This window comes from Arctopsyche grandis, chromosome 12 (genome assembly GCF_051622035.1).
Source record: "Arctopsyche grandis isolate Sample6627 chromosome 12, ASM5162203v2, whole genome shotgun sequence".
NCBI lineage: Eukaryota > Metazoa > Arthropoda > Insecta > Trichoptera > Hydropsychidae > Arctopsyche > Arctopsyche grandis.
Window position 1 is genome coordinate 7,978,995 of NC_135366.1, and position 15,940 is coordinate 7,994,934.

At 31.8% G+C, this 15,940-nt stretch overlaps 2 protein-coding genes across 3 annotated transcripts in view; both read right to left on the reverse strand.

Annotated features, from left to right (window-relative positions):
- The window catches only part of LOC143920231 (uncharacterized), a 433,558-nt gene that overhangs the window by 230,466 nt on the left and 187,152 nt on the right, over positions 1 to 15,940 (reverse strand). The window lies entirely within an intron of this gene.
- The window catches only part of M7BP (Myosin-7a binding protein), a 61,561-nt gene that overhangs the window by 41,183 nt on the left and 4,438 nt on the right, over positions 1 to 15,940 (reverse strand). For both annotated transcript variants that reach the window (XM_077442953.1, XM_077442952.1), the window contains exon 2: positions 13,893 to 14,079. In XM_077442953.1, coding sequence (XP_077299079.1) covers positions 13,893 to 14,011 — 119 coding nt within the window. In that variant the 5' untranslated portion in view covers positions 14,012 to 14,079. The remainder of the gene's footprint in view (positions 1 to 13,892; positions 14,080 to 15,940) is intronic.

The window sequence follows — 15,940 nt, forward strand, 5'->3', positions numbered from 1 at the left end:
TATTTTTTTTTTCGATTCAAATAAATTTAATAAAAACACAAATGCATGTTTATTATTAGATTTGCCATGTTTAAGCTGTTTATATGACAAATACCGAGCGAAGCCGGGTAAAACCACTATTAATATATAATTTCGAAAGAGACTTTGTAAGGTTTACTGTATGTAACTATGTATGTATGTAAGGTTTGGGTGGTCTAATCCGTGACGTTAAATTTAATAAAAAAAACAAATTAATATATTTAAATAAAATAAAACTATTCAAATCAATTTAATAAAATGTTTTCTATTAGATTAGCCATGTTTAAGCGGTTTATATTACAAATATCGAGCGAAGCCGGGTAAAACCGCTAGTAAATAATATTTAAAACACACGACAATAGCGATGTTTCAAGCATGTTTCAAGCATTAAATACTGTGAGAAAATGGAAATCGTTGAAACGTACATATAAAATATTTAGGAATTTAGGTGATTCATCTTAGACGAATACGCGTTATCGTTGAGTTTTAAAGTTGCAATATACATATGTACATATGTACGTACAAAGACAGGGCCGGGGAGAGGCGTGGGGGTATACATTTTCGGGGACCAGCTTCTTTTAAGGGCTTGGTCCGAAATGGTAAGCGATGTAAGCGAATTCTGCAAATTCCTGTCTGCCCAAGGGTGACGAATTCGTCGATAAAATTCAGTTTTTAGCGGCTGCATGGGAATATACATATGTACATAGATTCTAAAATATCTTGTGTGCAGTAATATCTATTTCAACATAAAAAAATAATTATAAAGAATTTGAATATGACATGATAATTCGAATACTATTTCACAATCAAATGATTCTCAATTCTAATTTTTCACTCACTCTAAAACTGTTAGCTCTGAATAAATTAACTTTTTTTCTTAGCTACATACAATAGAGCTGCGTTACAAAAAGTGATTTCTGTTAGTTTTTTTTTGTAGTTGTACATATATCGAAATGTCTCTTTTGACATGAAAATATGTGCAAGAAACTGTCATAAAACACTACTAGTATTTGGATTTGGATCTAAAACTGATGTACTTAATGTTTGACTAAACATACAAAATTATATACTTATGAATAAAGCTTGAATTAGCTGAGTTTAATTCAAGATATTGTTACGTACGCCGTGGATTGAGCGAATTGTACTTAGACCAACGGATATCTGTTATCGGTTAACTAAATGCATGCACTTACTTCCAAAGATTATATCTGGACTCTAAGTGCATTTAGGCTAAACAATGACCGTTATTAGTTATTTCTCAGAATCGGTACGGGAAGACCCAATGTCTTGGAAATACATATCCGAATACGTGACTATACAACAGGTAAACACATTAGGCGTCCTGAGAGATCTACCCTTTATAAGGCGGTACGTAGGCGATATAATTCATTCTGGACTTAGCAGTGACACTGCGTGTATCTCCTTAATCATCAATAAATGCTGTGAAACGACTGTTGGCCTTTGACTTGGATCCTCCACCCACCCCGTACGCAACAATATGTCATTAAAATATGAGCCGCTATAATTGAAAGTGGCATAAGTCCACTTTTCTTCATTTCGAGAAATATTTCGCAAAACTTTCAATTTAATGTTTTGCGTTTTACAATATTTAAAAATAAAGGTGGGCTGTAAGGTCTGACCGCACTAAACGACAACCGAGCGATCCGACACTTCACAACAGTGTGCGACAATATTAGGTAAACCGCACTTGAACGACAGCGATGCGACACTTGCAGTAAATTATGTCAACCATTCGTTCGGTAGGTCGGAGCAAAATGAACGAAACGGACGCTATTATAGTATCTTTGATATGCGAGGAAGAAGAACAATCGAGAAAAACCAAAAGATTATGGCTACATGCTATTTCAAAGTCACGATATGAAGAAGGAGAATAATTGTCGCAAGGCAACCCCCACTCAACGACACTGCGTCACGTCGCAAACGACACCTTGCGTCAAAGTTGATCGAAAAGTCAACTTTGACGCAAGGTGTCGTTCAAGGTCATGCGACTGTCTTGCAGTGCGTTATGTCTCATACAATTACATACAAACAATATTTGGTCGCGTACTGTTGTGAAGTTTCGAATCGTTCGGTTGTCGCATAGTGCGGTCAGAGCTTAATACGTTTCTTCTGCTTTTCCGAGATTTTGGACATATCGAATTAAAATAAGTGATAATTTGTGAATTAAATCAAACAGAAATAGTGTTCTTGGGATTGAAAATTGGACTACCGCCACTTCCAAACATAACGGCTCATATTACGAAATTATTTTTAAATGATTATAAGTTACTTGTATAAGTTCTTTAAACGCAGCTATAAAATTTGACATTGGAAAAAAATTAAACGTTACACAATTGAGTGAAATAAAACAAAACAGAAAATGTGAAAGTGCTGATGATAGTAAGAGATAAATATTAAACTAAGAAGTATCTCAAATAAAAATAAAGTAAAAAGGTAAGTTCTATTCCAATCGTAACAAATTCGAATTACTCGACGTTGCCTCAACAGTCATCTATCTACTTCATTAGACTGTATTTCAAATGAACTGTTGTTGTTTAAACAAAATGAATAACAAATGTTATGTATATTATTATTTAAAAGTGTATTTTGTCTATAAATTATTTTATATATTATATTATAGTGATGATAATTAAAATATTTGATGACCTATCTTTTATACGCTTTGTAAAATCAAATGACAGTTGCATCAGATCAGATACTTTGATCGGAAAAGATAAAATTTTGAAAATACTAATACATATAATAATAAATGTCATGAAAATAAGCCCGATACATAGAATAAATAGGTCAAAACGATTTATTCGATACAAATATAGTCATACGTTATTTGATAAAATAGTAAATAGTCATACGTTAATTGAACGAAAAATATGTAGCTTGATACAACATGTAGATTATTCCTTGCGTTGCTAACCATGTTCAAATTAAGATTGCATTCAACACAAATTACGTTTCGCAATACGCAATTAAAATCGTTCGGTTATTTTTTAGATTACGCGCATATCCGAAAATATTCCTTTCATAATGTTTGACGAAGTGTGATTGATGGAGGCGATTTTGAAAGTAACGAAAGTTCTATACACATATTTGAACTTGAATGTCGTTTTCGATTTTTATCCAATGACTGACGTTTTGCTGATGGGATATTCGATAGGGATAACGCGGTAATAATTTTCCGAACTTTAATATTGGAAAATTTAGGACTGACATCAAATTTTTCGACAAGGTCTTATTTATTTCACATCTAGTGTATGTATTTGTATAAATGATGTCGAATTATGATCAAATTACATTTTAAATCGTACGACATAATTGACTGTGAGTTTCTCCGACCGATTTTTTGCACAATTTATTAAATTGGCCCGTCGAATCTCTTTCGTAGTTTTTTTTATCCTAATCAATACTTCGCTTATTCAGTGTACTTTTTTTTATTAAACATAAAGAGTTTTGATAAAAGTAAACACGAGTAATAATAATACGAAATCAACGGGAAGCTAGCAGCGAAAAAGTGAACGTGAAAGATTTCTTCTATGCAAAGTTCCATAAAAAAGGCCGTAAATTTTGTGAATCGTTTTATGCTTTGTTTTGTTTATGTAAATATAATAATTTACACGATACGCGTTTCACTATCATTGCAAAGAAAACCTTCACTTATATTTAAATTGCCAAAGAAAGTATAATGTTATATTCTCTCTACATGCAAAAATTCAAATAATATATTTGACAAATTTACATACATATAATATTTACGCGGAAACGTATACAGGTATTTGTCAAAGTTGATAATAATTAACAATTGCAATAATAATTAATGCAAACATATCATTGTCAAAATACTACTTTATTTACATACATAGTTATAACGGTATAATTAATAATTACATATATAGGTATATGTACCTAGTTTCAAATTATTGCTACCACTTGATTTGTACGAGTATAATATAGATAGCGCGTGACCTCATTGTTTATTAATTAGCTCTTATCGATATTTCTTTAATTTTGATTTATGTAAGTATGTACATATGTATGTATATGTGTACTAGAAAATATATGCATATCATATTTACATATGATTATTTATCTTAAAAAATCGTTACATCAGATAAAATAAGGACTTCTGACAATTAATCTTTTGGAAGGGCACTATTTTACATTTCTAAAATTACAAAAATTTGTGATCATGGGTAATCTCGAGATTTTTACTGATGCGAATCACAACTGACTAACTTTTTCGTGATTTGGAAAAAAAATCGTGTGTATACATACATACATAAGTACATACATACATACGTATGTGTGTCTATGTATTTTGGAGAATATTTAAACACCGTTAGTCTTATCGAACTGAAAATAAGTATCAGTTACTGAAATGTAGTTACTGAGACGTAGTTTTTTTTCAATTTTTTTTGTTAACCGGTAATGATATCTCCCCTTATGAGGAAAGTCTCATATTTTGTAATTTTTTATTTTTTATTTAAGTTTTTCGAATCAATTACATACATATCTCCTAAACCGCTAAACGGATTGGGTTAAAATTTTTTACCCCAAAGATATGTATAATATTGATAGATATAAAAAAATCGTAAACTAGTATTTTAAAAATATTTTTACAACAGACAGAATTAGTACTTTTATTCTAGAGATTTTTTGAATTTGTATCCGAAACCTTTCAGTCTAAAATTTTATATCTACATAGAAGTTTTATCTTAATACTAAGTAGCATAAAAAATTTTTTGTCGATCCGCCAACGTTGCAGTTTATTCTTGTTTGATTTATCTTCCACTATTTTTTTCGATTCTTTAAATATGCGTGCTCCTCACGAGAAAATTCCAGTTTAATCTTGGTATTTTTTCATGTCAATGAAAAAAATCAACAAGTTTGATAAACCGGAAGTGGGAGTTTTTCCTCTTAAAAAAGCTAAAAATGTTGTGACCACACGATTTTTCTACACCACTGAACGTATCAAGCTGAAAATTTTATATTTGTATTTTTTAAGTACTAACTTAGAGTTGATAAGGTTTTGGATAGAATTCGTAAGCCGAAAGAAGTGATTTAAAACAATATTTTATGATTTTATTTTGACCTTTCAAATTATTACTAACCTCTTGATATTTTATGCTTATAGTATCTATAGTGATATTAAGTAACCAAAAAAATTTGAACAAAATCCGACAACCGCAAGTAGAATTTTTTTGTGAGTTTCCCTACATTAGCGCTCAATCTTGTATCGAACATTTTCTCATAGCCGGTATGTGTGAATGTACATATACATACATATTTGTGCGTCATTATCAAATTTTATTTTTTATACATCTTATATTCCTCCAATATATATTACTAGCTGTATTACCTGGCTTCGCTCGGTATTTGTATTATAAACTGCTTAAACATGACTAATCTAATAGTAAAAATTTTATTAAATTTATTTGAATAGTTTTATTTCATATAAATTTATATGAATACTCATTTATTTTTTTATTAAATTGACTGTCACGAACAAACAAACATATATAGTAAGTCTCTTGTAAAAAAATATATGTATACCAGAATCCGGCGCCTGCGCCCCCGAGGCTGCGCCCCACGCGACTACGCCCCCTGCGGTTGCGCCCCCTAGGGCTTCGCCCTCGGCGCATTTCCCCCCGGGGACTTCGAATCCTTTGAATCGAAAAAATGAAATTATTTGTTCGATGACGTCACGGATTTACGACTCAACGAACGAAGGCTACATACAAAGTCTTTTTCCAAATTATATGTATATATGTATATGAGATACATAGAAGTCACATTTGCATTTGAATGTAATATTCACAAACATTAAAAAAGCAGAAAAAAGCGACTCAAACTCAAAATGGGAGTTGCAGTAGCTCGATTTTAAACGACTTCGATTCCAGCCAAAAAGCCACGACTCCACAACCCTGTTTACACACATATGTAAAGAAAAAAATGTTTTAAACAAATACACCAAACATATGAGTCCCAGTTAGCAACCCTGAATTAATTAATAAATTAAAACTAAATAGCATTACCAATGAAAATTATACATATTTGAAATATTAAATGCAGGTGCTCCAACATATTTTATTCATGTTTTCAAGTACATAAGCATCGTGCATAGGACACGTAGCATTTGTGAGGACACCGAATGCTCTCAACCGTGAATGTGGGTCATTTTGAACAAGTGACGGTTTGGCTTCGACACAAGCGATTGCCCACGGACTGCCCCAACTTTGCCCCAGAAGAATGCTCGCATCGTCAAACAACTACCTACCCCTCCGACACGGTTTGATTAATACCGAGTTGACCCCACCTATCGATCAATGGAATTAAACGTTAAACGTCGTAATCGAAGCACCCATAAAAATAAACATACGACGAGTAAAAACAAATAGAATAAATCTTATACACGACATGAACATTTGAAAGAATTCATTAACGCGGTCATGCGATTTAATTGCAAATATAATATATTTAAGCAAGTTACGTATACGCGTTGTCCGTTACCAAAAAATACAATCTAATGAACCTACATACTTACAAGATACGTACAAGCAAAATTCTGAAATGAACGTCCACTTGATAGTAATAATTATGAACTCTATGCAATTTTTGGTCGCGCTACATGAGCGCATGGAATCTGCATCGCATTATTATTCTTTAAGCAACACCCCGTGCGATTTTTTCGTTATATTATTACGGAAAAATGTACGGTGTGATGGTATCGAAAGAATTCATGACCGAACCATAAACCGAAGTTAAACCGTGAATAGCGATTGCCTTTTTCGTAAATAGATACTGTCAAACCAAATATGAACAGGTCGTTGTACTTTGTACTATGAAATAAATATAGCAATACAACTATTAATTCATTCATTGAATTTTAAATTATATATGTATATTGAATGAATCATATAGTTATAAATAAATTAAAATGTTGTTCTAATTTATTAGATAACTAAATGAAAGTTCTCGTCAAACTCGTCAAAATGACAGTATGAGATATTATCTGGTTATTGAATTGTATTCAATCACCGTCAATATAAACTCTCAATAAGCTATGTTGGATGTGTTCGAAATGTGTAAGAAAAGGATCCAACCCATACCAGTAAATTTTCATGTCGTCCAGAATCATAAAGTGTATTAACAGTAATAATGCTATTATCATTTATATCATTCACAGCCATCCACTGCTAGATTAAAAAGACTTTGCTTCGTCTTTATTTTGTGCAACTCTTACCCCCGCACATTTTTATAATTTCATCCACTCATCTTCCTTGTTTCTTTGCTTTTTTCTTCTTCTACTTGCTTTCATGCTTCCATCTTCCTTTCACCGTTTTAAATTCTCTCGGGTACCATTCCAGCACTTTCGTTCATTCTTCTAACTACGTATATACGTGTCCCGCTGATTGCCATTTTATTGTTTTCAATATCTCCACTATATCAACTACCTATGTATATGATACTTAAAGGTCCAAGTTAAACATCCATGCGTCATCACTGGAAAAATACAAGACTTTTTTTCAAGCAAAGTGCACTCCATCATAATTTTAGGGTGTGATTGAGAAAAAATTGGTGTGACTGTACATTGAGAAAAATACTTTGTATCTTAAAAAAATGTTTGTGCATAAAAATTTGCACTATTTTCTATGCATTAAACAATCTCGTATTGTTAATCAAATAAAATATTTTGGCATTATAAAGTGACCATTAAAAAATATGAAACGATCATTCGAAAAAATAGATTTTAGATTTTAGCTTTACTTTTGTTGTATTACGTGTGAATATGAATGATGATGTCAGGTCGTAGAGTCGAAGCCAAGGTTATAGATTTCAAAGGTTGCAAGCCGAAGAGTAAAAAAGAAGGATTCTAGTAGAGAGAAGCGTTGGTCGTTGTCGGTTCGTATTTTTGTGTTCGCGACGTTGCCGATACAGTTCATCTGTCACTTGAATACACATTTCATCCGCTTTTGTTTGCAAATTTCTAATGCAACCTGTATCCGTCATTTAGAAATGCACACAATTTTTTGTAATGTACAGAAACTTTTTTTAATGTACAATATTTTTTTTGAACTGCTCTTTTACATGCACATTTATACGTTTCTAAATTTCCTCTTCTTACCATTTAAGTGTGTACATATATGATATTTATATAGGTATACATATATGAAGAATAATGGAATGATTCAATGGAGAAAATAATAAAAACTTATATAAGATTCCACTTCAATCATTGAATTAAAATGGCACGTGCTTCAAGTTGATTTGTCAATCAAAAGATATTCGTATAACAAATGTATTTTTGCAGTTTTATCTCTGAACAATGTGCAATGGAAAGTTGCAAATAGGTAGGTGAGGCAGTGGGAGTCAGTCACACACGTCTTACATATAAAGAGTGAAATTTTCGAAGTGACAATAAACATTACAACATCTTCAAATTATACATACACACATTTATACATGAACCGAATAATACAATTGACATCGCACAGGAAGTAATGGAGACACATCAGAGTGATTTTTATCGAGATAATTACCTATCATTTTTTTATATATGTAGGTAAAACAGTCAAACTAAGTAATACAAAATGTAAAAAACTGAATAAGTATCTCTTGTTTTCACAATACGATCGTCCTTCCAGCGAGAGATGAACATCATTTGTATTCGCCTCGCTACGTGAATCGGAAACGGTCATCCACGGTTGTGCGGGAATCATTTCCTGCTGTCAACCGTATTGTCTCCGGATCAGTTCAATGCCACAAACGTGGATTGATCCACAGAATTCACACCACTTTCGATAAAAATATTATATATGTAGTACACATTTTTCTAACAAAAAATAAGAAAGTGCGCGCGAAATACATATACATAATCTAGTACAGTCACAATGTACAATGTATGTATAGGTAATTAATTATGCATTGGATATCGTACAACGATTTGACACTTGGATAGTCATGACTGATGATGGTTGTAAAATGACCGAAGAAAAAATGGATCACTTTGCGAGTTTTTAATACAATAATTACTGAAGTCTCGATAATTGCACACGTCGATTTCCAATATGCTCAATCTTTTGATTATAATAGATGACTTGACTGAGAATATAATTAACAACTGACATTATTTACGCAAGACGTAACTGTTACTTATTGTAAGATATGTATCGTGAGAATATCGCTAAAAGAAACGCAATAGTATTGTAAGTAGAATTGTATATGAAAATCAAACAATTAAATTACATTTTTGAAGCTAGCAAGCCTTCAAATGGTATGAAATTAAAATTCAAAGAAATTTTCACATCGTTTTTAAAAGACGATTTGAAAAAATAACATAATGTTTGCTAATTAAATCAAATTATAAATTAAATTCATACTATATTTACATATACATTATGTACATAAAGTGACAACACAATCTTACTGACACTTTATATGTACTACTGTTATTGCCATAAAAAACAATATTTAAATTCAACAGATATCTATGTGACTCACGGAACGGACTTACCATTTCCGACATTTGCGTTAGAAGTAAATCCAAATTGCACGATTACGATACCATTAATCTTGAGAACTCTCTTTTTTGGTAAAATCACGCGATTTCGTAAAACGGTAGCGAGTGTACATGTCGCGTTGGTTGCGCGGATCGTACTGACATCCGTCGCACGTTTTTCCCGCCCGAGTCGGGAAACCGTTCAAATGTGACAGTTATTTCCCGGGAAGGAGACTCACCCTCGCTTCGTCTTCGATAGCGCCTAGCGATTAGAACAATGGCCAAGTCAGTTCACTTCGCATAGTTCGATAATTAAATCTATCGACGAGTAACCAAACATCTAAAACTTTGAGGCGCCACATTTTTTTAATATATAAACTGCGATAAATAATTTAAAACTTCTATAACGACAACTATTTCATTTGAATCGAATTTGCTTTGATTTGAACACATTTTTTCACGTATTATGTATGTACAAATGAAAATTCGTCGTCAGAGATAAAACACGTACATTCTGAAAAATTTCATAGATCTAAAATAGGTGGTAATTGTATTACACTGTTCGACAAATGACAACTTTTTTTTTGGTTCAGAGACGAGATATAACTTTTCTTATAGATCTATGCCCAGTGAATACAAATCTGGTAATAAAAAATGTTGATTAATAACAAAAATTCGTTTATTTTATCGAGGTAAGCCAGTTATCAATAGAATTTTTGCTATTAATCCACAAAAATAGTCGAAATATGATTTTTCTAAATGGAATTTTATTTCAATCTCATATAAAGACTATTTAATATATTATCCCTATTAATTCAATTCAGATTCGTGTAAATACGAGTAAATACTAGTACGAGCTTTTAGCTCGCAATTTTACCGATTTAAAATTCAGCGCACTTTCAATTAACCCTTATAAACAAAAAATAGTGTGTCCAGAACACTATCCCAATAAACATCTTTCAATAGAAAATACTCAATATAAAATCGTATTAACAGTGGGCAAAAATCCAAAGTTAAATTATGTACTTTAGACTTTTGATTTGAACTGGATGACTACTTAGAGAGATTTGAAAGCTGAAAAGTACTACAAATGAAAGATAAAATACCCGACTGATAAAATTGACAGATTTTGAGACATCGACCGAACAACACGAAGATATAGAAAAATCACGCGATTTAAAAAATACATATCTCCGAATCTCGAGCCAATCAACATTTTTTATTACCAGATTCGTGTTCACTGGGCATAGATCTATAATAAAAGTCATATCTCGTCTCTGAACCAAAAAAAGTCGTCATTTGTCGAACAGAGTTACGAATAAGTTCTAAAAAATATGGCAGAAAACTGGAAATTCCCATAATACGGACCTAAAATTATCTAAAAATGAGCCAATACAATAAGGGAACACTGAATGTTAATAATAAAAACATTACAATATCTATTTAAGCAAAGCGGTCTGTTTTTGTTATACAAATCCCGAATAAATTATTCTAAATTTGAATATAAGACATAATATTTTCGGAAATTTCGTAAGCGGTCCACATTTTTAGAACCACTCTATTGATGCATACATATTTGTAATTATATATGTATGTATGCGATGTCGAGTGAGAGGGGTGATGTGACGTTACCGTCACAGGTGATGCTTCCGATGAAACAAATGGCTCACAACGTTAAATCTATTGTTATTCAACTCGCAGTTAACGCTTTACCGACAAAAATAAATATAAAAAAGGTCCTCATCACATTGCACTTGGAATTTCGTATCGACTGCAGTAAAATATTAACGAGTGGAATCAAAAACCGTTTCGACAGAGTAGCAAAATTGATTTTAATTCAATTGATGGTTACAAACTAAAGATAAAAAAAATCAAAACGATCTTAATTATCATAGATTGCGTACTATGATAGAACGATGCGATAATGAATTCATACTAGCTTTAAAAATTCAATATTTCGCAGAAAAAACTTATAATATATTCATACATACATATGTATATAAAAATTCTAATTACAATATGTATAAAGTCATACGTAGTACAAATAATGTGTTTATATGAACATATAAAAAAATTGAATGTTGTTTAACAGACATTGATCGTCGAATTGATTGTATCGAACCTAGTAACCGGAAACACGGACATAACGGGCTTAACAACTTTTATTTGTACGCATACGATATTTACTATTAGCACGTGAAAATAATATAAAAAAAATATATCTGTGATCGAACTACGCCAAGTAATTGGTCGGCTGAAAGCGTTTAAAAATGCATTACGATACAACCGCAAAGAGAGAAGGCGAACGAAAAACCGAAATCGTTCAAAATTAGCATTTCGGGACAATACGTAATGCCTTTCTTTTCAAATTAAACCGGAAAACACACAAAAATGCGAATCCAAATTATGAAATTGAACAAACAGTTTGACAAATATTATGCAATTGCATCTAAATATTATTCACGGAATTCCAATCAAAATATTTTGCTTGAATGAGCTGTGTACTAAAAAAGCGCATACACGATACATATTATTATGCTCTCTATGAAAATAAAATACGTATCGATTAAAATTAAAATTGAATAAACAACCAATGGGATGATGATTAAGATTCGGAACTACGGATTTCAAAAATACATTTTTCACTAACGGCATTACAGAAAAAATAAACTGCCACTTCCGGTTGACAGATGCTTACTAAATTTTATAAATAACTTGGTATTAAACTTAAACTTCTAGATATGAAATTTCAGTTCAATAAACCAAAAGGTTTCTGAGAACAACATAAAAAAAACCGATTCTCTAGAGTAAAAGTACTACTTCCGGTTCAGATAGAAATATTTAAAAAATATAAGGTTATAAAAATTATTATTTCTATCATATTTAAAAAAAATTCAGTCTGATTCAGTTGGTGGTTTTGGAGATAATTGAATTCAAAAACTTAAAAAAAAGAGGACACCTATAAGGGGAGGTACCATTTCCGGTCAACTTAAAAATCTGAAAAAAATTTACGTCGTGTACATAAAATTTTTAGTAACCGATACTAAGTTTCAGTTCGATAGGACTAATAGTTTTCAATAAATCCCCAAAATACACACACACACAGACACACATACAGACACACACACACATTTTTTTCTAGATCATAAAAACGTGATCAGTGATCGATTCTGAGTTAGAATCAGTCAAAATCTCGAGTTCGAATTTTCGCATGATCACAAAACTTCATCTATTGTTACTACGTACATATGTAGATAAAGTAAAATTTAACTACCGGTATTAATTTGTTTAAGTAATTTAATTAAGTTAAAATAAAATATTCCTTATTTAATTTTAGGGTTCCAGTTTCGTGGCTCCTCGAAATAAAAGGTTAAAGAGGATGTTGACTTATTATTCTACTGATCCTTCTTTCTTTTTTCTTCTAAATTCGAAACAAAATTGAAATCATCATATTTCATTACTACCGGTAGAAACAAAGATCGAATTTTGTCCAAAAATCGGTAGAATCGGTTTCGGTAGTACCGGTATTGGAATCCCTATTCGGAACGTACTGATGGTTGCCACACAATCGTAAGTCATTCAAAAAATGAATAAAAAACAACCTCTGAAAAATATTTTACATGATATGTAAATATATGTATGTTATCACTTCATATAATTCGATATGTCCAGAATCTTGGAAAAGCAGAATAAACTTATTACATGCCACCAGTATTTATAAACATTGTAAAACGCAAAACTTTATACTAAATGTTTTGTGAGATATTTTACGAAATGGAGAAAAGTGGACTTATGCCACTTTCAAATACATACATCGGCCCACATCTTGACAATAAATATGTGTATTATGCGATATAGAAGCATGTTATGCATGTATTATTACAATTTAATTTTTCATGTACAAATTTAATTTCTCAAAACAAAATATTTTTAATTCAAAGTTAATTAGAACTTAAAATTTTGAATATCGCACCCAGAAGGGTGGGACCCGGGGGTTAAAATAATAATTACCGAATTAATTCAAGAGCGTTATAATATGAACTGAAAGCTACATACAGTTTATTCATTGAAATAATTTTTATAATTATTTAATGAATTAGCATATTTTTTCCGTTAAGCTCCATGGAATAACAAATTGTGTCACAGGAGTAACAAATTTCTGAATATTTATGGGTAATTTTATTATTTATGTAATTAATTATTATATAAATAGCGTCGAATTTTAAAAGCTTAAGATTCATATTACCACATCTAGATTTTATAGAATGCTCATAGATGTCAGTAAAAAATTGATAATAACAAAATTCTTCATAGATGTCGTTCTTTTGAATGAAAAAAAGTTTCATTTGAAATTACATACCTTGCCCACGATAGTCCATTCATGACCAAGAAACAGACTCCAGAAACGAATCCAGCTAGGACTCCAACACCGAGTCCCGTACTCAACGCCATCGGCAACATTTCCCCTGTCATCTTCATCACATGCAAATGTCGCTATTTCTCACTTTTCATAATAAATGAATGCATCCACGATTCACTTTCCCCTTCTGAAACAGTAAACATTTAACATTAATGATACAGCATTTTCATTAGAGCAACGCACACACACACACACACACATCCATGCACATAAGACGTACGACAAAATTCAACCGCCATATACATACACATAGGAAAAATCAACACAGCGGAAAATTTAATAACTTTAAATTGCAATTTGCGTAAAACGACCCACCCGTATGCTAAATTGTATCAAAACAAACAGAATACATGTAATCACACGCGTAAAAATAGACATAGAATATTATTGTACCCCAGCCGAGATAAATCATAAATGAAAACGTTCAAATATGTACACAACGTATGCTACATACGTACAATATGTACATCACGTGAAATCATTACCCACCCAATTTAAGTATTTGCGTAAACGTCCATATACGTATATTGCGGTTGAAGAATTAATCAAAAACAACGACGAAAATCTCTCACGTGTGTCGCACCCGTCAATTTATGAATTTCACTCCCCCCCCCCCTCCGCCCCCTAGTAAATTCTGGGAGTGAATTCGCACACAATTGGCGATGGCAATTAATGCGCGGTGTTGTGGTGAAGGAAAACGAAAATCAGTCATGAGTTAAATCGTCCGCGCCTGATCAATTAATGGGGCGTGAACCGTTTATGACGTCTCACGGATAATTGAACTGATTATAGAAAATCCCTGCTAATCCCGAAACACCCCAGTAGAAAAACACCGTTTGCGAAGACCTTGCGAAAACTTGGCCTCGGATAATACATACATACTATAATATACACGATCATACACAGCGATCGAAAATATGACGATCGGCCATCCGTAGAGTTATATTTTCACAGCGACACTTACATGTAGATAAAAGAAAATCGTTTCATTTCAAGCGCTTCTCAAAAAGTTTCCAATCACATTAAATATGTATAGTACGAAATCGTGTGAATGAAATACCATTATATTACATGTATTATTTTATTTTAATAAACATATACCACAGTGTCTTCATAGGTTACCCCAATATGACACTGTGGTCAGATAATAATATATGTACATACATATTTAGAATAACACAAACACTATATAAGATCATATGATCAAATCATCACATATATAATATCGCTATTCTGTGTGTCTGTCTGAGATAACGCTCGCCGCACTATAAAAGTCGTTACGATTCGACATACATATACATACATATATGTACATACATCACAGCTAAGCCATTGCCAAAACGTATATACGAATACAAAAAAAAAAACTTCTATACATACATATATATACTGATCGCTCCTAATGTTTGCGCTTGGCAGAGAATTTACCGCCATCTATTGAAAATTTAATTAATTTTACATTGTTTATATGTAGGTAGGTAGGTAGTTTTTACCTTATTTTTCGTATTAAACAATTGAATATAAATATATTTAAAAGGTATTTGAAAAAAATTCAAGCGCGTGGGGATCGAACACATGACCGACGACACATTTCTTTTAATTTATTTTTATTTATTAACTTAATATGCCAACACCCATGTGTAATATGTCATCGGGTACAAAAATAGTTCAAAAAATATATAAAAAAAACATTTTTATTTTAAAAATCAAAAATGAAACAAAATTTAATAGGTTTAATATGTTATTAAACTAAAAGTGAGTTCCAAATCCCGATTACTCTTTCAGTTTCGGATCCCGATTCCTTTTTCAGTTCTAGATCCTGATTCCTTTTTCATTTCTGGTTCTGGACTCCTTTTTGTTTTGGATACGGACTCCATTTTCAGTTCCGGATACCGATCCCTGTTTCAGTTCCGATTCCCGATTTCTGTTTTAGTTCCGATTCCGATTTATTATTACTATACGTAATGTAAATTTATTTTAAATCATGT